A 26847-nucleotide genomic window follows, 5' to 3' on the forward strand; every position below is an offset into this window, starting at 1 on the left:
ATTTTGTTTCTTGTAGAAAGCAACCTTGTTTCCTTTTGGCAGGGTCATAATTTGTGTCCACAAATCCACTTCTTTATACCACTGATCATGTGATCAGACTTAGAACATTGGCGCCTGATCAGATCCTGACAATCTATATTTGCTTTCTGCCATTTTTCAGATTGGCCACTAGGAATATGGTTTACTTTTTGAAACTTTTTTGCTTCACTTTCCGTCACATTTAGGCAATCATCCTCAGCTACCATGTTATTGCAGAAAGTTGGTTGGTGGGGGACAGAATTGGAACCAATCATCACACATTTATAACCATTTATTTACAGAGTTACACATTACAAGCATGCACCTCCTAACCTCAACAACCACAGTTTTGGTCTGCCTGTTTATAGAGGCATAGCTGAATCCCCAGTTAATGCCCACCACCTGCACACAATTAAGCACAATTAGTATACAATTAACACAACTCACATTTCTTAGTGTTTTTTCTCCCTTATCTTTACTCTTAGTATGGAAGCAGAGATGGGATTAGCTGCTTTTTAGCCTGTTGCACGTTTCAACATGAGCAAAACGGCTCTAGAGTTTTACTCATATGAATCCTGAATTTTACACTGACAGCTTACAGGATTGCTGCCACATGATTATGAACTCCCATGGACCTAACTTATTCAAAAATTCTTAAAAATAAATTTTAAAAATAATTACTATATTTATCTAGTTCAAAGCAATTTCCTTAACTACCAAGTGTAAACTCGTCAGAAAGGTGACTAATGTGTATGTATGAATCATGACTCTCTCTTTGCCTACATATTTTTAAAGGCATTTGTAGACTGAGAAAAAAAATTGAAGGAAATCTAGGTATTTGAATTTGGTCCAATTCCAGCAACGCAAAGTTCAGAATATGGGTGATTTAAATTATTTCAGCGTAATTATCAGAGATTGTGAGTTGGAGCGGCTTGTCCAAACCAATGCACGCATATGCAGCATCAAGGGAGAAATCTCCGTTAAAAATGGAGTTAATTGCCCTGTAGATTTATAGGCTTTAATTAAACTAATTTTCATAATTCATGCCATGCTAACTCTAAACTATAAGGTGGTGATGGATCATTTCAGAGAATAGGCAATTGCAAGTATGTTTTGTTTGATTTGAATGGATAGGTTGTTAGAGAGTGCACTTTAATGTATATAACCTGTGCCAGACTGTAATCAGTTATTACTGTATGTGTGTGAATGCTAAATTAATTTTCGACATTTATAGTGCTTCACACTTTACCTCGGCTTAATAATAATTAAATACTGTTCAAATGTTTTTTCGATAATTTGTCAATGCGAATTCTGCACATTTTAAAGACTACAGTGTCTATTTGCTCAGATGGATGATAATTTTGAAGCAACAGTTGCATGTTTTTAATTTATTTGATATGATTGAATAAATAGCTGATGAACTGATGCAGCAAATATTTTGGCTTAATTGATTTTGGGTTTTGTTCACATCAATAGCACTCCACTATATGATACTTTGACCAGATTCCCCAGAGCTTCAGTTTCAGATCCTGCAAAACTCTCTGGTTGGTGAGACGCTCCTGGCTCTGGGGTTGTTAAGGTACTAAATATACTATATTTTGTCCTTTTTTCGAAAGAAAACTGTTGTGGGCCAGCATCAAATATGATGAAAGAAAGACCTTTTATACCCTTTTGTGACCTCGAGGCCACATAACACTTCACTGAGACAAACTCCCTTAAACAGCAATGCAATAATGAACTACACTTTGTGTTTTAACATAAAGGGAGATCCAGGTTAATCCTTTGGGTCATGGCAACTGGTGCAATCTAAATTCATTGTTTTGACCTGGAATTGAAAGTCCATCTCATGCTGGCTATGAAACTATTGTCAATTGTTGTAAAAGTCTAGTTAACTAGACTTGTACTTGAACAAAGAAGAAAGAACAACACAGCTCAGGAAACAGGCCCTTCGGCCCAACGAGCCCGCACCGCCATTTTAACATTGAGTGCCCTCCTCTACCCATGGCCTTTGTCTACACCTATTGGAAAAGATTGAGGGAAGACTAATTTAGGGACAATTTGTACACCAATCAGCTTAAGAGCACGTTTTTGGGATGTGGGAGGAAACCGGAGCATCTGGAGAAAACCCATGCAATCGTGGGGAGAACGTGCAAACTCCCGCAGACACCGGCCCCAATCCATGTATCTGCACAGCAAACAGTGATAGTCACTGAGCTATCATGTTGCCCATCAGATGGTCTAGTTTAAGCGTACACTAACGACGTGAAGCACTAGGCAACTCTCGAAGCAACATCCGAGAGCAGCCCTCGCACGACCCACCACGTGTATGCCCCTTGTTGGTCAACAAGGCGGACCAAATCACCTGTGAAGTAAAAGAAAAGACATCAATAAAACATGCAAAACTTAGACATTTACGGAATCCCCAGAAGTGCAGAAGTAAAGCAAGTGAGCCATGAAATATTTTGGAAGGTCCATAGGAATCAATTGATTCCCAGGGACGTCCCAAAGCTCCTGATCTTTACTTAGAAAAGTCTCCTGTATCCCTCCACCTCTAGTCTGCTCATGTGCCTGTCTAAGTAAGTGTTAAACAACCCTAGCATGCCTGCCTCCACCACCCTACTTGGCAGTGCATTCCAGGCCCCCACCACCCTCTGTGTGAAAAACCTCCAACATCTGAGTTATACCTCACCACCGCAGGCACCCCCCCCCCCCCCCCCCCCCCCCCCCGCCGCCGCCAAGGAAAAAGCTTACCACTGTTCACTTTATCTATACCCTTCATAATCTTATACACCTCTATTAGATCTCCCCTCATCGTCCGCCTTTCTAAGGAGAACAGCCCCAATTTGCCCAATCTTTCCTCGTAGCTCAGACCTTCCATACCAGGCAACATCCTGGTAAACCTCCTGTGCACACTCTCTCCAGGGTCTCCACATCCTTCCAGTAGTAAGGCGACCAGAACTGGACGCAGTACTCCAAATGCGGGCGAACCAACGTTCTATACAACTGCAACATTAGACGCCAGCTTATATGCTCTATACCCCTTCCTATAAAGGCAAGAATACCATAGGCCGCCTTCGTCACCTTCTCCACCTGTACTGCCACTTGTGTACTTGCCCCCCCAGGTCCCTCTGTGTTTCTATACTCTTAATAGGCCTACCATTTATCGTGCAATTCCCCCCTACATTCTTTTTTCTGAAATGCATCACCTCGCATTTATCTGGATTAAATTCCATCTGCCATTTCTTGGCCCAATATATCAGCCTATCTATATCCCGCTGTATTGCCTGACACTGCTGCTCACTATCAGCAAGTCCAGCCATCTTCATATCACCTGCAAACTTGCTGATCACACCACCTACTCCCTCTTCCAAGTCATTTATGTATATTACAAATAACAAAGGTCCCAGTACTGAGCCCTGCGGCACACCACTAGTAACAGACCTCCAGCTAGAAAAGGACCTTTCCACTACTTCTATCTCCTATTACCAAGCCAGTTCTTAATCCATCTAGACACCTGTCCTTGTATCCCATGAGCCTTAACCTTTTCCACCAACCTACCATGAGGGACTTTGTCAAACGCCTTATTGAAATCCATGTAGACGACATCCACGGCTCGTCCTTCGTCGACCGTTTTTGTCACCTCCTCAAAAAATTCTACCAGATTCGTAAGGCAAGACTTCCCCTTAACAAAGCCATGTTGCTTATCCCTAATCAGATCGCAACGCTCTAAATGCGCATACGTCCTATCCCTAAGAATCCTTTCCATCAACTTCCCTACCACTGACGTCAAACTCACCGGCCTATAGTTACCTGGGTTATCCCGCCTACCCTTTTTAAACAACAGTACCACATTCGCTATCCTCCAGTCCTCTGGGACCTCACCTGTGTCCAAAGAAGAGACAAAGATTTGCGTCAGAGGCCCAGCAATTTCATCCCTCATCTCCCTAAGCAGCCTAGGATAAAAGCCATCAGGCCCCGGAGATTTATCAGTTTTAATACTACCTAAAAACCCTAACACTTCCTCCCTCATAGTAGATATTTCCTCTAACGGGTCTACAAATCCCTCCAAGACAGTACCTAACAACAGGTCCATCTCCTTCATGAATACTGACGCAATGTGTTCATTCAGGGTCTCCCCCATTCCCTCGGACTCTAGGCATAGTTCCCCTCCTCTGTCCCTAAGAGGACCAATTTTTCCTCTAACCACCCTTTTATTCCTAACATAGGAGTAAAATGCTTTTGGATTTTCCTTTAATCCTGTCTGCCAAGTCCATTTTATGCCTCCTTTTTGCCCTTCTAACTCCCTGTTTAAGTTCTTTCCTACTCTCTCTGTATTCCTCCAATGTTCTCTCCATTCCCAGTTGCTTAGACCTAACATGCGCCTCTCTTTTCCTCCTGACCAAGTCCTCAATCTCCCTGTTATCCACGGCTCCCTGATCCTACCTTTCCCATCCCTCCTCTTAACTGGCACATGTCTTTCTTGCACCCGTTTCAGCTGTCCACATGCCAAACGTGGACTTACCCTGAAACAACCTCTTCCAATCAGTATCTATAAGTTCCTGCCTAATCTGGCTGTATCTAGCCTTCCCCAATTTAGCACCCTCCCCTTTGGACAGTACTTGTCTTTTTCCATTAGTGTCCTGAAGTAGACTGAATTGTGGTCACTGTTCACCACATGTTCCCCTACTGCAACCTTGATCACCTGACCAGGCTCATTTCCCAGAACTAAATCCAGTATAGCCCCCTGTGGTCGGGCTAACTACATGCTGCTCCAAAGACCCTTCCAGTACACATTTTACAAATTCCTCCCCATCCGGACTCCCAGCCCTAGGCACCTTCCAATCCACCCCAGGGAGATTAAAGTCTCCCACTACAACAACCCTATTTTTTCTACACCTATCCAGAATTTCTTTACATATCCTTTCTTCCACCTCCCGTGGGCTATTTGGTGGCCTATAGTATACCCCTAGCAAAGTGATTGCCCCCTTCCTATTCCTGAACTCCACCCACAGCGACTCATTTCCTGACTCCTCTAAATTATCCTCCCTCTGCACAGCTGTAATGTGATCTTTAACTAACAACGCCACTCCCCCTCCTCTTTTTGACCCTCCTCTGTCACGCCTGAAACATTTATACCCAGGAATATTTAGCTGCCAGTCCTGTCCTCCTTTTAACCATGTCTCTGTCACTGCAACCACATCTAAATTCCTTGCAAACATTAAGGCCTTAAGTTCATCCGTTTTACCCGTTACGTTCCTCGCATTAAAACAGATGCACTCTAGACCTCCAGGCCCACTCGGATCCTTCCTCTCCTGGATGATTGCCCTCTTGTCTAATCTTACCCTGTCACCCAACTCGCTCCCAATCCTAGTGCTTACTGAGCTATCAGTTTTGTACCCGCACCCCCCCCCCCCACATTAGTTTAAACCCTGCCGAAACACTCCAGCTAATCTCCCAGCCAAGATATTCGTGCCCTTCCCATTTAAGTGTTCCCCATCCCTCCTATGCAGGTACCCCTCTCTCATGAACACTTCCCAATGACTAACAAATGTAAAACCCTCCGTCTTACACCAGTCCTTCAGCCATGCATTTAGCTGAAGGATCTCAGTATTCCTAGCCCCACCGTCACTAGGCACCGGTAGCAGCCCAGAGATTGCCACCCTGGAGGCCCTGCTCTTCAGCCTGGCACCCAACTCCCTAAACTGCCTACGTATTCCCCCCCCGCTCTTCCTTCCTACATCCTTCTCACCTATATGCACAATTACATCAGCTTGATTCCCTTCACCCTTCAATATCCCTTCTACCCTTTCAGAAACATCCTGTACCCACGCTCCAGGGAGGCAGACTACCATCCTGGAATCTCGCTTTTGCCCACAGAACTGCCTATCTATTCCTTTTGACCCTCCCATCCCCCACCATTATCTCACTTCTAATCCCCGTCCTTCCCTGTAAGGTGTTCTGGTCCTCCTGTCTTCCCTCTGGAAGATCACCTCCCCCATTTGATACCCTTCCCTTGATGTCTCGGGAGACTGCCACTGGGGTAGCCTTTGGACCATGACTTTTCTTCTTTTTCCCCTTCCTAATGGTTACCCACCTGTCTCCCCCGCCCCGGATCTCCACTTGAAATGGGCAGGTCGTCTTGTGAAGACAGATTGGACAGGCTAGGCTCGTATCCACTAGAGTTTAGAAGATTGAGAGATGACTATTGAAATACATAAGATCCTGAGGTGTCTTGAAAGGGTGGATGTGGTGGACCTATCTTCTTGTGGGAGAATCTAAATCTGGGGGTCACTGTTTTAAAAGTAAGAGTTCTCCCATTTGAGGATAATTTTATTCTCCCACAGGGTTGAGAGTCTTTGGAACTCTCTTCCTCAAAAGGCAGTGTAAGCTTTGAATATTTTTAAGGCAGAGGTAGATTCTTAATAAGCAAGCAAGTGTAAAATTATCGGGGGTTGGTGGGAATGTGGACTTGAGGTTAGATCAGTCAGATCAGCCATGATCTTGTTGAATGACAGAGCAGGCTTGAGAAGCAGAGTGGCCTACTCCTGCTCTTAATTTGTAAGTTCGTATGTAAAAACCCATCTCATTCACTAATGCCCTTGAGGGGAGGGAATCTGCTGTCCTTACCCGGTCTGACCTGCATGTGACTCAGATCCACAGTAATGTGGTTGATTTATTAACTGTCCTGTGAAATGATCCAGTAAGTCACTAAATTCAATGGCAATTGGGGATGGGCAACAAACACTAGTATTGCCAGTAATGCCCAAATCCCATCAAATACTAAAACTAAATAAATATTGGTCACGATATTAGGGATAACTTCCCTGCTCTGTTTCAAAATAATACCATGGCATTTTATGTACAAACTTAAGAAGGCAGATGTGACCTTGATGTAACATCTTATCCAAAAGGTGACACCTCCAATAGTGCAGCACTCCCTCAGTAACTCACTGAAGTGTCAATTTAGATTTTTGTGCGTGAATGGAACTTCTGTTTTGAAGGTGTATGTGTTACCCCCCCTGAATTGGATGGCACAGTGGTTAGCACTGTTGCTTCGTGGTTCCAGAGATCTGGGTTCGATTCTGGCCTTGGGTCACTCTCTGGAGTTTGCACATTTTCTGGGTCTGCGTGGGTTTCCTCTGGGTGCTTCTGTGTTTCCTCCCACAGCCCAAAGATGTACAGGTTAAGTTGATTGGCCATGATAAATTGACCCTATTGTCAGGGGATTAGCAGGGTAAAAACTTGTGGTTAAGGGAATAGGGCCTGGGTGGGATTGTAGTTGGAACCAGAAAATCACCCATTTACCCCCCTGTCTTTGCTTTCTGTTGATTCAATTAGTTAGCACACTCTTGTGCATGAATCACAAAAAGTTGGTTTGCAGGTGTAGCACGTAATTAAGGTAAATGGAATTTTGTCCTTCATTACTAAAGGGATGGAGTTTAAAAACAGGGAGGTTATGTTGCAGCTGTATAAGGTGCTGGTGAGGCCACACCTGGAGTACTGTGTACAGTTTTGGCCTGCTTACTTGGGAAAGGATATACTGGCACTGGATGGGGTGCAGAAGAGATTCACTAGGTTGATTCTGGAGTTGAGTGTTGGCTTATGAGGAGAGACTGACTAGACTGTGGCTATACTTATTGGAATTCAGAAGAATGAGGGGAGATCTTATAGAAACGTATAAGATCATGAAGGGAATAGATGAGTAGGGAGGTTGTTTCCACTGGCAGGTGAAACCAGGACTAGGGGGCATGACCGCAAAATAAAGGGGAGCGGATTTGGGACTGAGTTGAGGAAGAACTTCACACAAAGTGTTGTGAATCTGTGGAGTTCCTGCCCCGTGAAGCAGTTGAGGCTACCTCATTGAATGTTTTTAAGGTAAAGATACATTTTTGAACAGTAAAGGAATTAAGGGTTATGGTGAACATGCGGGTTAAGTGGAGCTGAGTCCACGAAAAGATCAGCCATGGTCTTATTGAATGGCAGAGCAGGCTTGAGTTGGAGCCGGAGTTGAGGGGGTTGAGCTATGAGGAGAGGCTGAATAAACTAGGCTTGTACTCATTAGAGTTTAGAAGAATGAGGGGAGATCTCATTGAGACGTATAAGATGATGAATGGGATGGATAGGATAGAGGTGGAGAGACTCTTCCCGCTCAAAAAGGACAGTAGGACTAGGGGGCATAGCCTCAAGATAAAGGGGGGGGTGGTTTAGAACGGAGTTGAGGAGGAACTTCTTCACTCAAAGGGTGGTGAATCTCTGAAATTCTCTGCCCGTTGAAGTGGTGGAGGCTGCCTCGCTAAATATTTTTAAGACGCGGGTTGATGGGTTTTTGATAAGCGAGGGGATTAAGGGTTATGGGGAGAGGGCGGGAATGTGGAACTGAGCCACGACAGATCAGCCATGATCTTATTGAATGGCGGGGCAGGCTCAAAGGGCTAGATGGCCTACTCCTGCTCCTATTTCTTATGTTCTTATGTTGAGGAGCCAGATGGCCTATTCTTGCTTCTAGTTATGTTCTTATGCTTGAACACAATCCCACCCAGACCCAATTCCCCTAACCCCTCGTATTTACTCTGACAATCCCCCTAACATTAGGGTAAATTTAGCATGACCAATGAACCTAACCTGCCCACCTTGGACTGTGGGAGGAAACGGGACCACCGGGAGGAAACCTGTGCAGACAGAATGTGTAAACTCGACACAGACAGTGACCCGAGGCCAGAATAGAACCTGGGTCCCTGGCACTGTGAGGCAGCAGTGCTAACCACATTACCTCACTGTTGATCTGTGCCCCAATCCCATTTATTTATCTTTAATCCATATCCACCTTACCTAATGAAAATTAGTGCAAAAAACGTCAGTGGACACAGCCTTTTGGAGGGGAGATTTCCATTACCATTTGAGTGAAAATGTGCATCCTCATTTCACTCATGAATGACTTAGCTTTAAGTTTCTCATTTTGAAATACCTCAACGGAGGAAATAGCTTCTCTGTAGTTTCTGTATCAAATCCTGTTATCATATAATCAATGAATAAATCACCCCTTACCTTTTTAAATTCAAGGGGCTGGAACTGTTGGGCAAAGATTTGGCAGGTGGTACATAATGGGGGAAAACATGAAGTTATCCACTTTGGCAGGAAGAATAGCAAAGTAGAATATTATTTAAATACTGAGAGACTTCAGCATGGTTCTGTACAGAGGGACATTGGTGTCCTTATTCATGAATCACAAAAAGCTAGCATGTAGGAACAGCAAATAATTAGGAAGGCAAGTGGCATGTTGGCCTTATTGCAGGGATGTAATAAAAGTAAGGAAGCCTTGACATATGACACTGGTGAGCCTATACTTGGAGTACTGTGTACTGTTCTAGCCTCCTTGCTCATGGAATGACTTATATTGGAAGCAGATCAATCCAGGATAATGTCTGGGATGAGGGGTTGTCTTATGGAGATACATTGAACAGGTTGAGCCTATGCTTATTGGAGTTTAGAAAAATGAACAGTAATCTGATTGAAGTGTACAAGTTTCTGAGGGGGCTTGACAGGATAGATGCAGAAAATGCTCCCCTTTGTGGGGGAATCTGGAACTGGGGAACACAGCTTCAAAATAAGGAGTCTTGTATTTAAGATGGGAATGAGGACAAGTTTCTTTCTCTGAGGGTTGTTAATAATGGGAGTTCTCTTCCCCAGACATCTGAGGAGGCTGGATTATTGAATATATTTGAGGCTGAGTTAGACAGATTTTTGATTTACAAAGGCTATGGGGCCAGGTAGGAAAGTGGAGTTAAAGGCCACAATCACATCAGCCATGATATGATTGAATGGTAGAGCAGGAATCGGGGCCGAATGGCCTACTGCTGTTCCTATTTCTTATGCACTAGCCCAAATTAATGCAGTCTGTCCTCATAATTTAACTATTTGAGTTCTGATATAATTCTGGTGACTCTGCACTCCAATGCGAGTAGGTATCCTGAGTTGTGGAGTTCAAAGCTGACAACTGTACTCCAGATAAGATTTGACCAAGTCTTTAAACTGCATTGTGTACTTGGACACAGTTGCTAATCTCTTGCATTAAGAAAATAATCCTACTTCTATGGATCCAAGGTGGATGACCCCACAGTCCCTTTACAGCTGTGGGCAGTTTTGCCCTCAACTTGATCTGTGTATGTCCTTTGTGCCTTGTGATTGAGTATAACCTCCAAGCGTGGATATACAACCCTGTTCCTATTGCGAGTGAGTCACAACAGTGCACTCAGTCAGCAATTATTCACTGACAGAGTTTGGGTTCTGTCAAAGCCACTCAGCTTCTGATTGACGAAAGAGTTGAACTTGAGGTAAGGTGAGAATGACTGCCCTTGACATCAAGGCAGCATTTGACTAAGTGTGGCATCAAAAAGCCCTAACACAACTGGAATGAACGGGAATTGGGAGGAAGAATCTCCACTGGTTGGCGTGATACCTGGCAAGAAGGAAGATGGTTATGGCTGTTGGAGGTGAATCATCTCTGGTCCAGGACATCATCCCAGGAATTCTCAGGGTTGTGTCCAAGGTCCATCTTCAACTGCTTCATCAATGACCTTCCCTCCATCAAAAGGTCAGAAGTGAGGATGTATATGGATGACTGACACTGTTCAGCACCATTCTTCTCAAACACTGAAAATAGTGTGTGCCCATATGCAAGACCTGGACAACTGTCCAGGTTTGGTCTAAGAGGCAAGCAAAGTCAAACCACACAACTGCCAGTCAATTATCTCCAACAAGAGAATATTTAACCATTACTGTTGACATTCAATGTCATTACCATCACTGAATCCTCCCTCAATCAACATCCTGGGAGTTACCATTGACCAGAAACTGATCAGGACTAACCATATAAATACTAAGTACGGTGATAGGTCAGAAGTTGGGAATTCTGCAGCGAGTAACTTGCCTCCCTCGCTCTACAAAGCTTATCCACCATGTACAAGGGACAAGTCAGGAGTGAGATAGGATACTGTCCACTTGTGTGGATGAGTACAGCTTCAGGATCGCTTGAGAGAACCTGACACCATCCAGGACAAAGAAACCCACTTGATTATCATTCCATACACCAATTTCAACATCCAAGCCCACCACTACTGATATGCAGTGGCAGAAGTGTCTCCCGGGGACAATATGCACTTCAGCAATTCATCAATGTTCCTTTGACAGACCTCCACTCCCTAAAATGAGGAGCAGCTAATACATGGAATACCAACAACTGCAAGTTCCCCTTGAAGCCACTCACCATTTCAATGTGGAACTATATACCTATTTCTTCACTGTTGCTGGGTCAAATTCCTGAAATTCCTTCCCTAACAGCACTGTGGGTGTAACTACATGACATGGATTACAGCAGTTCAGGAATGCAGCTCACCACCACCTTCTTAAAGGCAATTGAGAATGGGTAATAAAAATGCTGGCCTGGCCAGTGATGGCCACATGCTGTGAAAGAATGAAAAAAGAATTACACAACTGTAGTCTAGTGTCTCAGTTTATCTTGTTGCTCCTTTTTGAGTTTGTATCCACTACCATGTCAAGTACAGTTCACGTATTTGGAGAACTTAAGAAGTTAAGCAAATTTCCATGATGATTGTATACTATTGATCATACGGTAATATAAACATTGTATGTTTTAAAACTTTGCAGAACCATTACCATTTTAATCTCCCATGCTATGTATTTGCTTTATTAATTTCTCCAGATCTAAAAATTAACTAGTCTTGTTTGTATGCCATTTCCTGCTTTCCATCATTATGGTTGGAATGCTCCAACCTCACCTGTGGCTGGGATTCTCTGGTCTTGCTGTAGTGAATGGAGATTTGGTTGAGTGGCAAATTGTCTGTTCTCACTGGCAGCAGTGTTAGGGCAATCAAGGTCCAAGGGCCCCAACCTATGTCTCTATATAGTTTACCACCTTAAAGGAGACGTTTAAAAGTGGAAATAGATTTCATAGCCAGAAGTGTTCTGCAAAGCATTTGCACATATTCAAGTGTCAATATCCAGTTGCCTGTTCATATTTGCTACTCAACAAATTGCGACAAAAATTCTGAAAGATATTGAAGAAACTGTGTGGGGCATTATGCAGAGCACCATAACCTTTAGAGGGTCAGTTTGTGATGCAGAGGGATGCAGTGTAGGTTCAATTCCCGTACCAGCTGCGGTTATTCGTAAAAACTCGCCTTCTCAACCTTGCCCCTCACCTGGGGTGTGGTGATTTTCAGGTCAAATCATCATCAGTCAGCTTTCCCCCTCAAAGGGGAGAGCAGTCGCTGATTATCTGAAACTATGTCAATTTTACCCTTGCCCTTCCTGATGAGTGCTGCTGAGCCTATTTGGATGAAATGGCAAATGGAATTTAATGTTGGCAAGTGCGAGGTGGTCCACTTTGGTAGGAATAATGGTAGGAAGGACTATTAATTACGTGGCGAAAAACTGCAGCAGGGGACGGTGCAGAGGGACCTCGGGGTCCTTGTGCATGAGTCGCAAAAACCCAGCCTGCAGGTGCAGCAGGTGGTCAGGAAGGCGAATGGGATGCTGGCCTTCATAGCGAGAGGGATTGAATATAAAAGTAGGGAGGTCTTGCTGCGGCTGTATAGGGCATTGGTGAGGCCGCAGCTGGAGTACTGTGTGCAGTTTTGGTCGCCGCACTTACACAAGGATATTTTGGCCTTGGAGGGAGTGCAGAGGAGGTTTACTAGGCTGATACCAGAGTTGAGGGGGTTGAGCTATGAGGAGAGGCTGAATAAACTAGGCTTGTACTCGTTAGAGTTTAGAAGAATGAGGGGAGATCTCATTGAGACGTATAAGATGATGAATGGGATGGATAGGATAGAGGTGGAGAGACTCTTCCCGCTCAGAAAGGACAGTAGGACTAGGGGGCATAGCTTCAAGATAAAGGGGGGGCGGTTTAGAACGGAGTTGAGGAACTTCTTCACTCAAAGGGTGGTGAATCTCTGGAATTCTCTGCCCGTTGAGGTGGTGGAGGCTGCCTCACTAAATATTTTTAAGACGCGGGTTGATAGGTTTTTGATAGACAAGGGGATTAAGGGTTATGGGGAGAGGGCGGGAATGTGGAACTGAGCCACGACAGATCAGCCATGATCTTATTGAATGGCGGGGCAGGCTCGAAGGGCTAGATGGCCTACTCCTGCTCCTATTTCTTATGTTCTTATGAAGAAATATCAAAAAGCAGTCTCTAATTTATAGTTAGTAATATGGGTGGCAAGGTAGCACTGCTGCTTCACAGCTTCAGGGACCTGTGTTCGATTCCTGGCTTGGGTCACTGTCTATGTGGAGTTTGCAGATTCTCCTTGTGCTTGTGTGGGTTTCCTCCCTTAGTCCAAAGATGTGCGGATTAGGTTGATTGGCCATGCTAAAATTGCCCCTTAGTGTCCTGAGATGCATAGGTTAGAGGGATTAGCTGGTAAATATATAGGGGATGTGGGAGTAGGCCTGGGTGGGATTGTGGTTGGTGCAGACTCGATGGGCCAAATGGCCTCTTTCTGCACTGTCAGGATTCTATGATGATTCTAATTTAAAATACAAATACATTGCTACATTCTCTCCACCTCAGTTCAACAACACAAACCTGTTGTACATACTGTTCTGTCCTATGTTTCCAGAAAAGCCCTGAACTTCCTAACTCTCAGACCATAATTGGTAAGGATAGGCAACAGTAGCTCCTTCACAATCATCCTCAACACCAGTGCCCCACAAGGCTGTGTTCTCCTTGTAAACCCATGACTGTGTGGCCAAATTCTCCTCCAATTTGATTTTCAAGTTTACTGACGATACCACTGTAGTGGGTCGGATCTCAAACAATGACGAGACAGAGTACATGAATAAGATAGAGAATCTGGTGAGCTGGTGCGTCAACAATAATTTCTCCCTCAATGTCAACAAAATGAAGAAGATTGTCATCGACTTCAGGAAGCGTAAAAGAAACATGCCTCCATCTACATCAACGGGGACAAAGTAGAAAGGGTCGAGAGTCTTCAAGTTTTTAGGTGTCCAGATCACCAACAACCTGTCCTGGTCCTTCCATGCTGACGCTATAGTTAAGAAAGACCACCAACGACTCTATCTTCTCAGAAGACTAAGGAAATTTGGCATGTCAACTACGACTCTCACCAACTTTTACAGATGCATCATAGAAAGCATTCTTTCTGTTTGTATGTCAGCTTGGTATGCCTCCTGCTTTGCCCAAGACCACAAGGAACTACAAAAGTCGTGAATGTAGCCCAATCCATCATGCCAGCCTCCCATTCGTTGACTTGGTCTGCGCTTTCTGCTGTCTTGGCAAAGCAGCCAGCATAATTAAGGTACTCGTGCACCCCGGACATTCTCCCACCACCACCTTTCGGGAAAAAGATACAAAAGTCTGAGGTCACATACCAACCGATTCAAGAACAACTTCTTCCCTGCTGTTGTCAGACTTTTGAATGGATTTACCTTGCATGAAGTTGATCGTTCTCTACACCCTAGCAATGATTGATACTGCAGTCTCTTGTTTCCTGCTCTATGAACGGTATGCTTTGTCTGTATAGCGCGCAAGAAACAATAGTTATACTATGTTAATACGTGTGACAATAAATCAAATCAAAAATAATTCCATGAATTGTCGTATTGGGAATATGTTATGATGACTACCCTTCATTTCGTTTAGGTATATTGTATTTTTAATCATGCATCTTTGCTGTCTTTATGGTGCATTTATGTAACATTTTGCATCATTTGGGTGGCTCAAAGAGCATCATGTCCAAAAAGTATTTGCTGTGAAGTAAGTAAATGTGCCGACCAATTAGTACACAAACAGCAAACAAGATGAATGACCTGCTACTTAGACTTTGGTGATGGTTGAGAGATATATTGTCCAAAACAAGAAGACAACAATTCTGTATGAAGTTATTGTAATATTCTTTCTCCTTTGAAGACTGACCCTGTTTGTCGTTCCCCAAGTAGTGTTAACACTCCAGTACTTTATTAATTTTTGGAGAAATTCTGGATGTATTTTGTTTCAGGAGACAAATTGCAGTTTATGAAGAGTCATCATCTAGTAGTCATGTACTTTCCAGCAAGGATCACCACAAAGAAATTGCATGTGGACTCCAGAGCTTTTTATTTTTCCCTCACTGCACCCCCAGACCCAGGTCACTGTGGTCAGTAAGAGTGACAGCATTGATGACCTGGCTGATCCACATCACAAAAATATAGAAAGCATGCTCAAGTTTGGATGAAAATCTGAAACTAGAGATTTCATCCCTAGATCCAAAGAAAAATTAATGGTTTGGTTATTAACATGGAATGAATGCAGACAAAGCCCTGATTGAAAAGTGCATGGAGTATAGACTAAAGAAAGCTGTCAAGGCAAAAGATACATGACAGTTGAATGTCATTAAATAAGATGAAGTCTTGTTAATGGTGATCATTCAAAATAAAATTTACAGAATATAGGACGTGCTCACAACATGATCCTGAACACGCTATCAAGCAATTTTAACTGTAATTTGTAAATTGCGCTTAATTTTTCATTTAATGCTTTTGCATTAAGTTTCATATCAAGTTCTAAAAATGTCTAAGCTGAATTCATCCGTTATAAATACAGCCCTAAATTTTTGTTTTAAAATAGCCAACAATTGCCTGAGACAGATATACTAATTATTGTGACAACATTCTCCTACCCCATAGAGGAAACCAGTCCTTATTCCTTATCCAGTAGTGTTGACCTTCCTTGTGTGCCGTAGTATTGCCTCTTAAATTCCTCTAGGTAGTGGGAGACAATGGCATTGCTTGCATTTCAGAATTGTTAAATGTTTTGTGCTTTGCAGACTGAAGCTACTTGAGTATTTAAATTTGTTTTATTAATACAAATGTTTAACTTTTTCTCATATATATATATAAATATATCATGTATTGCACAATTGACACTTCTGATAAATATGTAATTATGCTGAAGAGGTAGTGACTTAAATCTTAGAGTTTAACAGAATGGGACATTTTCAAAGAAATCCTTCAATATATTGAGTAAATTTTCATTAAAATTAAATGCGATAGCTACAATGTTGAAATGTTGTCTATGCTAACTTTTTGCATTTCTGTCTAAAATTGTAGCAGTATAATTGAATACTGGTAGATGCACTGGGCAGCTACTTGAGGTAGGTTTCTTAAAACTGCAATTTTAATATAGAATTAAGCTGCTTGCTTAAGTGTTTCATCACTATTTGGATTCTGTTTGACTATCTTCATGCAAATATAAATGAGGATAGTTGAATGTGATTAGGGTAAAAGGAATTTATTGGATGTTTCTATACATTTAATCTAATGGTTAATCTCGTGATCAACACATTTAGTGTAAAATACTAAGTTAGGAGACCATTGTTTTTCTTCCATTCGTGTTCTAGATGGTGAAAGCTTCTGATTAGAACATCTGGAAGAAAACATCAATGTCTTGTAGTGGATCATTCCAGATCACAAATGCTTTCTATCCAATACCCCTTTGTAAAAAAAACTGTTTCAACTGTTTCATTATATTTTGGTACAATGTATAATTTCAGCACTTTTCAAAATTGCAAGATGTTGCTTATAGTTTTCCACATTTAGGAAATTATCACTACCTTGTTGATAGGCTACTTTGCTATAATTCTTTAACTAAATGCCTTGAGTGAATCAACTGAAATGAAGAAATTTTATCCAGAAACCGAAGGTGCATGTGTTCTCAACTCTTCTCATACCCACTAACGCCAGCTCCATCCCTGCCCCCAAATTGAGCAAAATTCCATTGGTGAGAATAGATTGGTAACTTCCCTCATTATCTGACCACTTTTTTAAAAATCGTATGCTGAGTATTGTGTCATGAATTCCAGGCCTGCAGAACAAATCAATTTAGTCTAATTCCTGTCTTGCACTGAAAACAACAAGCTGAATTAGTCCATATACAAATGCAAGAAGATCTGGTCAGTATCAGGCTTAGGCTGACAAGTGGCAAGTAACATTTGCGCCACGCAAGTGCCCAGCAATGACTAAGGATCTAACTGTTACCCCTTGATATTCAGTGGCATTACCATCACTGAAGTCTACAGCATCTCAAATAATGAGGAGAGACAATACAGGAAATTGAAAATCTGGTGATTTGGTGCAACAACGATAATCTCTCCCTCGATCAACAAAATGAAGGAGATAGTCATCGACTTCAGGGAATATAGTGGAGGGCACTCCCTTGTCTACATCTCTGGGACTCCAAGTACGCCCCAAAAGAACTTCAATGGATTCCAGAGCCAGGTAAATCCCTGGCTGGTGGGCTGCCAATTTCAGCACCTGACAAGTTGGGGTGTGAGAGGGAAAGCAGTATTTGTATTGCCCATGATACCCCTCCCCCCACCCCAACCACCTCCCACAAAAACATCCAGTGGAGTGGTAGGGAGGGCACAAAATGCAGCCCCATAGCCCATTTATGCATATATTATTGTTACTTTGCCATTTGTGAGCTGGTGGTCCCATGCCAATTTCAAAGCACAAAACAGAATTTTGACATCTAGAATGGCCAAGTGCAAGCTTGCTTATAACACCCCAGAAATGTGCTGTCTATCATTTGATAAAAACAGGAAAAGAAACATTAGTTGTTTTGAAATTTATTTTGAAATCGGGGCTAGATTTTCAATCGCTCATGGGGGCATGGCTAGTTGTAGGCAGACTTTGAAAATGGGGTTCCTGGATAGTGTGTCAATCTTCTAAACCCTTTGGGTTACATTGCAGTTTTCAAAATAGGAGTAGATAGTAGACTGCCACCCTCATGCCTCCAATTAATAGCCTGTTAAACTTATTGGAGCTTGAATGACACAATGTAATTCTCAAAGCTGAGGACAGGAAGTAAATGTAATAGAGCAATTGTTAGAGCAGACGCAGCACGGTTTCGTTAAGGGGAAGTCGTGTCTGACGAATTTATTGGAGTTCAATGAGGATGTGTCTAGGGTGGTGGATAGAGGAGAGCCGGTAGATGTGGTGTTTCTTGATTTTCAGAAGGCGTTTGATAAGGTGCCGCACAGGAGGTTATTACAGAAGGTTAGGGGGCATGGAGTTGGGGGTAGGGTGTTAGCGTGGATAGGGGATTGGCTGTCAAATAGGAGGCAGAGTGTGGGGGTCAATGGGTGCTATTCGGATTGGCGGTTGGTGACTAGTGGAGTCGGTGCTGGACCAGGGGTCGGTGCTGGGGCCTCAGCTATTTACCATTTATATAGATGATGTGGAGGAGGGAACCGAGTGTATGGTGTCGAAATTTGCTGATGACACCAAGATTGGTGGAACGGCAAATTGTGTGGAGGGTGTGGAAAGTCTGCAGAAGGATCTAGATAGGCTGGGCGAATGGGCCAGGAACTGGCAAATGGAATTTAATGTTGGTAAGTGTGAAGTTGTCCACTTTGGTAGGAATAATGGTAGGAAGGACTATTACTAACAGGGCGAAAAACTGCAGCATGCTACGGTGCAGAGGGACCTCGGGGTCCTTGTGCATGAGTCGCAAAAACCCAGCCTGCAGGTGCAGCAGGTGGTCAGGAAGGCAAATGGGATGCTGGCCTTCATAGCGAGGGGGATTGAATATAAAAGTAGGGAGGTCTTGCTGCAACTGTACAGGACACTGGTGAGGCTGCAGCTGGAGTACTGTGTGCAGTTTTGGTCGCCGCACTTACGCAAGGATATTTTGGCCTTGGAGGGAGTGCAGAGGAGGTTCACTAGGCTGATACTGGAGTTGAGGGGGTTGAACTATGAGGAGAAGCTGAATAAACTGTTGCCTGGTATGGAGGGGAGGTCCTATGAGGAGAGACTGAGGGATTTGGGGTTGTTTTCGCTGGAAAGGAGGAGGCTAAGAGGGGATCTTATTGAAACATATAAGATGATTAGAGGTTTAGATAGGGTGGATAGTGATAGCCTTTTTCCTCGGATGGAGAAAGCTAGCACGAGAGGGCATGGCTTTAAATTAAGGGGGGGTAGTTATAGGACGGATGTCAGGGGTTGGTTCTTTACCCAGAGGGTGGTGAGGGACTGGAATGCCCTGCCTGCTGCAGTTGTAAATGCGCCTAGTTTGGGGGTGTTTAAGATATCTGTGGATAGGTTTATGGACGAAAAGGGATTGGTTTAGATTAGTGGGTCAGTGTTTTTTTTTTTAAAAAGCTGGTCGGCGCAACATCGTGGGCCGAAGGGCCTGTTCTGCGCTGTAATGTTCTATGTTCGATGTTCTAAACTAGGCTTGTACTCGTTAGAGTTTAGAAGAATGAGGGGAGATCTCATTGAGACATATAAGATGATGAATGGGATGGATAGGGTAGGGGTGGAGAGGCTCTTCCAGCTCAAAGGACAGTAGGACTAGAGGGCACAGCCTCAAGATAAGGGGTGGGGGGGACGCAGTTTAGAATGGAGTTGAGGAGGAACTTCTTCACTCAAAGGGTGATGAATCTCTGGAATTCTCTGCCCGTTGAAGTGGTGGAGGCTGCCTTGCTAAATATACTTAAGACGCGGGTAGATCGGTTTTTGATAGGCAAGGGGATTAAGGGTTACGGGGAGAAGGCGGGAAAGTGGAACTGAGCCACGACAGATCAGCCATGATCTTATTGAATGGTGGGGCAGGCTCGAAGGGCTAGATGGCCTACTCCTGCTCCTATTTCTTATGTTCTTATGTTCTTGGGGCATGTCAGTGCACAGCAGGAAGTCATTTAAGTCTTGACAGTTTATATGGAGCCTTAGTAAAATGGGAAATACAAACTAAGGAGATGATCAAATAGCTTATATGTGACTGGGTATTTATTTGGACCATGATGGCTCAATGATCTCCTGCTGGCTCAGTTTTGCAAAGCAAATCGTTCCTGCCGTGTGATGAATCTTCTTCCAGAATCGGTCTCTGTATATGTTTGTGTATTAACTTTCCAGATGAGCTAATGGATGGTCAATTGTGTACTTTATTTAGAAACCAGTAATTTGTTGATCTGATTACGTGATAGTTGGTTTATCTCTAAATTAGTAAATAGTTTGAGCAAGTTTAATATATAATTGGTGTGAAATACATTAATGTATAGAAACAATTCGTTATCATAAAATAAACGAAGAACTGCTCTCAAATTTGGAATAAATCGAACCAAAGTCAAGGAAGCAAAATTTAATATTTGATTATGACTTGTGTATTTGCTAGGTTCTGTATGTCTAATTTATGATGTGGGTATGCCGGCATTGGACTGGCGTAAACACAGTAAAAAGTCTGACAACACCAGGTTTTAGTCCAACCTATTTATTTGATAATATACTCACAAGCTTTCGAGGTGAATGGAGAGTTCTGGCCTCAGACAGAGCATATAAAGCACAGACAGTTTAGAGATTACTGATTAGAATGCGAATCCTTACACCTAACCTGCTGTTCAAGACCTGAAGTGGCTGATAATGTGAGTGGAAGGAGCACTGATCACAGGTGAAAGAGATGTGTATTGTCTCCAGACAGTACAGTAAGTGAGGTTTTGCAAACCCAGGCAAGTCACGGGGGTTACAGATAGTGCGACATGAACCCAAGATCCCTGTTGAGACCGTCCTCATGTGTGCGGAACTTGGCTATCAGTCTCTGTTCAGCGACTCTGCGCTGTCGTGTGTCGTGAAGGCCGCCTTGGAGAATGCTTACCCGAAGGTCAGAGGCTGAATGCCCGTGACCACTGAAGTGTTCGCCAACAGGAAGGGAACGGTCTTGCCTGGTGACTGTCGAGCGATGTTCATTCATCCGTTGTCGTAGCGTCTGCATGGTCTCCCCAATGTACCATGCTTCGGGACATCCTTTCTTGCAACGTATCAGGTAGACAATGTTGGCCGAGTTGCAAGAGTATTTACCATGTACCTGGTGGATGGTATTCTCACGTGTGATGATGGTATTGATGGGTTCTTGATAAGAGAGGGGATTAAGGGTTATGGGGAGAGGGCGGGAAAGTGGAACTGAGCCACAACAGATCAGCCATGATCTTATTGAATGGCGGGGCAGGCTCGAAGGGCTAGATGGCCTACTCCTGCTCCTATTTCTTATGTTCTTATGTTCTTATGATCCGGCATGTCTTGCAGAGGTTGCTGTGGCAGGGTTGTGGGGTATTGTGGTCACTGTTCTCCTGAAGGCTAGGTAGTTTGCTGCGAACAATGGTCTGTTTGAGGTTGTGTGGTTGTCTGAAAGCAAGAAGTGGGGGTGTGGGGATAGCCCTGGCGAGATGTTCGTCTTCATCAATGGTATGTTGAAGACTCCGGAGAAGATGTCGTAGCTTCTCCGCTCCGGGGAAGTACTGGACGACGAAGGGTACTCTGTCCACTGTGTCCTGTGTTCGCCTTCTGAGGAGATCGGTGCGGTTTTTCGCTGTGGCGCATCAGAACTGCCGATCTATGAGCCGAGCACCATATCCTGTTCTTATGAGGGCATCTTTCAGGGTCTGGAGGTGTCTGTCACGATCCTCCTCATCTGAGCAAATCCTGTGTATACGGAGGGCTTGTCCATAGGGAATGGCTTCTTTAACATGTTTAGGGTGGAAACTGGAGAAGTGGAGCATTGTGAGATTGTCTGTGGGCTTGCGGTACAGTGAGGTGCTGAGGTGACCGTCCTTAATGGAGATGCGTGTGTCCAAGAATGCAACTGATTCTGGGGAATAGTCCATGGTGAGTCTGATGGTGGGGTGGAATTTGTTGATATCATCATATAGTTGTTTCAGTGATTGTTCACCATGAGGCCAAAGGAAGAAAATGTCATCGATGTATCTAGTGTACAGCATCGGTTGAAGATTCTGTGCAGTGAAGAAGTCTTGTTCGAACCTGTGCATGAAGATGTTGGCATATTGAGGTGCAAATTTGGTCCCCATGGCTGTTCCATGTGTCTGGATGAAAAACTGGTTGTTGAAGGTGAAGACATTGTGGTCCAGGATAAAGCGGATGAGTTGTAAAATTGCATCTGGAAACTGGCAGTTGTCAGCATTGAGTACTGAGGCAGTCGCAGCAATGCCATCGTTGTGGGGGATGTTGGTGTAGAGCGCTGAGACATCCATTGTGACGAGGAGTGTCCCTGGTTCAACTGCTCCGTGTGTGCTGAGTTTCAGTAGGAAGTCCGTAGTGTCGCGACAAAAGCTGGGGGTTCTTTGTACAATGGGTTTCAGGGTGCCCTCGACGTAGCCGGAGAGGTTCTCACACAGAGTTCCATTGCCCGATACGATGGGACGGCCAGGTGTGTTTGCCTTGTGTATCTTTGGGAGGCAGTAGAGATCTCCAATGCGGGGAGTACGTGGAATGAGAGCACGGAGGGTGCTCTGAAGGTCCGGATCAAAGGTCTTGATCAGATTGTTGAGTTGACGAGTGTGTTCTTTGGTCGGATCTGTGGGTAATTGTCTGTAGTGTTCCTCGTTGTTTAGTTGTCGGTACACTTCTTTACAGTAATCCGTTCTGTTCAGTATGACGATGGCCCCTCCTTTGTCTGCTGGTTTGATGACAATGTTGCGGTTTGTCTTGAGAGCGTGGATGGCGTTGCGTTGTGCTTGGGTGATGTTCGGGGCTGTCTTGTGAGTGCAGCTGATGAATCTGGGCATACAAGTCCAGTCGGGGGCAGCGGCCTTCCGGAGGAGTCCAATTGGATTCCTTCCTCTTAGGCTGTTGCACTGCGGATCTCTGTCGGCTGTTCTAGTTCATCGACTGTCTCACTGTGTTCGTTGCTGGCCTCTTGGGGTTTGTGGAAAAACTCCCGCAGCCTCATTCGCCTGATGAATTCCTCTGTGTCCACTGCGAGACTGATGGGGTCCATTTTGGTGGTGGGGCAGAAATTGAGCCCTCGGCTGAGAACTTCGATTTCGTCTGGTTGAAGTGTGTAGTCCGACAAGTTGACAATAGACCTCCCTGCGGTAGTGCTGTTTTCTACTGTGGTGCCGGGGGAGGCTTGGTTGTTGCTGGCGGTGATGCCGAGTTTCTCAAGTTTCCTATTCTTGGTGTGCATGTAGGTGGTGTAGTTTCTTTGTCTCATCTGCTTGGCAGAGTTTCGCAGTTGGTCTGCATCCTGAGCACAAGTTGAGAAAATGTATTCCATTTTAGTTTCCAGGGTGCGGCGTTTGCTGTAAAGCTGGTGTATGAGGTGGTTGAGAAGTGTGAGAGAGGTGCGACGGCAAAGTCTCTCAGCGTAGTCTGTGTTATAGGTTGCCCTGAGTGGGTTCGTGATCTGTAGTCCTTTTGGTATCTTGTCTGCTTTCTTGCATCTCTGTAAAAACTTGATGTCTGTGTCGATATGCGCAATCTTCTTGGAGATCCTCTCCACTTGGATCCGGCAGTTTGTGGTGTCGATAGTAGTCATGATGTGGGTATGCCGGCGTTGGACTGGCGTAAACACAGTAAAAAGTCTGACAACACCAGGTTTTAGTCCAACCATCGTATCGGGCAATGGAACTCTGTGTGAGAACCTCTCCGGCTACGTCGAGGGCACCCTGAAACCCATTGTACAAAGAACCCCCAGCTTTTGTCGCGACACTACGGACTTCCTACTGAAACTCAGCACACACGGAGCAGTTGAACCAGGGACACTCCTCGTCACAATGGATGTCTCAGCGCTCTACACCAACATCCCCCACAACGATGGCATTGCTGCGACTGCCTCAGTACTCAATGCTGACAACTGCCAGTTTCCAGATGCAATTTTACAACTCATCCGCTTTATCCTGGACCACAATGTCATCACCTTCAACAACCAGTTTTTCATCCAGACACATGGAACAGCCATGGGGACCAAATTTGCACCTCAATATGCCAACATCTTCATGCACAGGTTCAAACAAGACTTCTTCACTGCACAGAATCTTCAACCGATGCTGTACACTAGATACATCGATGACATTTTCTTCCTTTGGCCTCATGGTGAACAATCACTGAAACAACTATATGATGATATCAACAAATTCCACCCCACCATCAGACTCACCATGGACTATTCCCCAGAATCAGTTGCATTCTTGGACACACGCATCTCCATTAAGGACGGTCACCTCAGCACCTCACTGTACCGCAAGCCCACAGACAATCTCACAATGCTCCACTTCTCCAGTTTCCACCCTAAACATGTTAAAGAAGCCATTCCCTATGGACAAGCCCTCCGTATACACAGGATTTGCTCAGATGAGGAGGATCGTGACAGACACCTCCAGACCCTGAAAGATGCCCTCATAAGAACAGGATATGGTGCTCGGCTCATAGATCGGCAGTTCTGATGCGCCACAGCGAAAAACCGCACCGATCTCCTCAGAAGGCGAACACAGGACACAGTGGACAGAGTACCCTTCGTCGTCCAGTACTTCCCCGGAGCGGAGAAGCTACGACATCTTCTCCGGAGTCTTCAACATATCATTGATGAAGACGAACATCTCGCCAGGGCTATCCCCACACCCCCACTTCTTGCTTTCAGACAACCACACAACCTCAAACAGACCATTGTTCGCAGCAAACTACCCAGCCTTCAGGAGAACAGTGACCACAATACCCCACAACCCTGCCACAGCAACCTCTGCAAGACATGCCGGATCATAAGAACATAAGAACATAAGAAATAGGAGCAGGAGTAGGCCATCTAGCCCTTCGAGCCTGCCCCGCCATTCAATAAGATCATGGCTGATCTGTTGTGGCTCAGTTCCACTTTCCCGCCCTCTCCCCATAACCCTTAATCCCCTCTCTTATCAAGAACCCATCAATACCATCATCACACGTGAGAATACCATCCACCAGGTACATGGTAAATACTCTTGCAACTCGGCCAACATTGTCTACCTGATACGTTGCAAGAAAGGATGTCCCGAAGCATGGTACATTGGGGAGACCATGCAGACGCTACGACAACGGATGAATGAACATCGCTCGACAGTCACCAGGCAAGACCGTTCCCTTCCTGTTGGCGAACACTTCAGTGGTCACGGGCATTCAGCCTCTGACCTTCGGGTAAGCATTCTCCAAGGCGGCCTTCACGACACACGACAGCGCAGAGTCGCTGAACAGAGACTGATAGCCAAGTTCCGCACACATGAGGACGGTCTCAACAGGGATCTTGGGTTCATGTCGCACTATCTGTAACCCCCGTGACTTGCCTGGGTTTGCAAAACCTCACTTACTGTACTGTCTGGAGACAATACACATCTCTTTCACCTGTGATCAGTGCTCCTTCCACTCACATTATCAGCCACTTCAGGTCTTGAACAGCAGGTTAGGTGTAAGGATTCGCATTCTAATCAGTAATCTCTAAACTGTCTGTGCTTTATATGCTCTGTCTGAGGCCAGAACTCTCCATTCACCTCGAAAGCTTGTGAGTATATTATCAAATAAATAGGTTGGACTAAAACCTGGTGTTGTCAGACTTTTTACTGTGTCTAATTTATCTCAGAGCAAATCAGAGACTACTCTAAACAGTTCATTTACAGAACTTTAAAATATCTCAGAATTTATAGGACATTGTTCATGCCTGATTTCTTTCCCAGGGAGCCCCAAATCCATCTGAAACAAATAACCTAGGCTACTAAATAGGCCACGTGAATAGCATTCCTTCGTCCCAGTGGACCTCGAGATTGAAATCAGCCCTGTTCACTAACAACGACCTCATTAAGATTAAATACATTTAATACATGGCAAATATTCCATAGTGAGTTACTAAAATTCCATAATTATCTATATAAGATAACCTCAAATGGGAAAGAAAGTAAGTATTTACACTTCAGAAGCAGAGGGAGCTCACGACTCTCAGTTAATGTTTTGTGCAATCCCTATGCACCCCACTTCACTTCTGTTGCTTTATGTATGTATTGTTTCAGTCATACCAGTAGGAAAAAAAAACTACACAGATGGAGATCAGGGAATGTGGCAAACCTGCGTGTGGGCAGTGATCAATAAAATGTCTCATGGGTTGCACTCAATGAGCCCTGTGGTCCACTGGGCTTCAACTTGCCCCCCACTGTTGTAGGTCCTTCTCAGATTCACCTAGAATCCTAAGCAATCCAGTAAGTGTACCAGGATCAGAGAACAAAAACAGAATCAAGAACACATCAGTCAAACTACTGAACCCTACAATGACTTGTGTATTTTCTTCAAATTTAATATTGCCATGACTCTTTTTGCCACCAACAGGAGGACCTTCATGCATTTTGGTGGGCCCAACAGTTAATCCATATCTATGTCCCCTGCGAAAGGCCTTCAGATGAAGTGGCTCCAGCGCATCTCTTAATTGATGTGCACCTTATTATCCCAATTATTATTGACATATATTGTGAATAAATAGTTGAACATTTGGAGTAATTTTTAATTTCTGCATTCTACTATCTTACAATATAGCGTGGTGTTTCACTGTGCAAAATCATTTCTGCTTATACTTTATTATCTTGGCACTTTCATTATAATCGTTCTGTTACATTTTTGTTTTCTGAATAATTCAAACTTTGTAAGCAGTTTTCACAATCTGTTGATTTTGGATATTGTGAATTACAATATTGAACCATTTTTGTAATTAATGTAGATTGTTTTGTATGCATAAACTGTGATCAAGTTAACTTTTATTGTTTGGAAAGATGAATTAATTTAATCCTTAAATGGAAAAATACACTTAATAATGGAATGCCTATTACTAATGTTGGGACTAATGCTGCTGTGTTGTTTGGGTAGCTGTTCAAACTAATGAAGATTTTTTTTGGGTGGGGAGAAATAGTTTATTGTGGTTTATCAAGGTTTTTGTTAAACAAGGTGCAAATTTTTGAGAACTAATTTGCAATGAGCTATTATACAAGAATATCTGAATACTTTTCTAAATTATTT

At 43.9% G+C, this 26847-nt stretch overlaps 1 protein-coding gene across 7 annotated transcripts in view; it reads left to right on the plus strand.

Moving 5' to 3' along the window:
* The window catches only part of LOC145343552 (prominin-1-A-like), a 214943-nt gene extending 188637 nt beyond the window's left edge, over positions 1-26306 (plus strand). For 6 of the 7 annotated variants that reach the window (XM_080189811.1, XM_080189804.1, XM_080189813.1 and 3 more), the window contains 3 exons: positions 1495-1597; positions 16147-16190; positions 26167-26306. In XM_080189811.1, the coding sequence (XP_080045937.1) occupies positions 1495-1570 (76 nt within the window). In that variant the 3' untranslated portion in view covers positions 1571-1597; positions 16147-16190; positions 26167-26306. The remainder of the gene's footprint in view (positions 1-1494; positions 1598-16146; positions 16191-26166) is intronic. The other variant, XM_080189815.1, reaches the window with a different exon arrangement.
* The last annotated feature ends 541 nt before the right edge of the window (positions 26307-26847 follow it).

Source organism: Carcharhinus amblyrhynchos, chromosome 1 (genome assembly GCF_965287045.1).
Source record: "Carcharhinus amblyrhynchos chromosome 1, sCarAmb.v2.hapA, whole genome shotgun sequence".
NCBI lineage: Eukaryota > Metazoa > Chordata > Chondrichthyes > Carcharhiniformes > Carcharhinidae > Carcharhinus > Carcharhinus amblyrhynchos.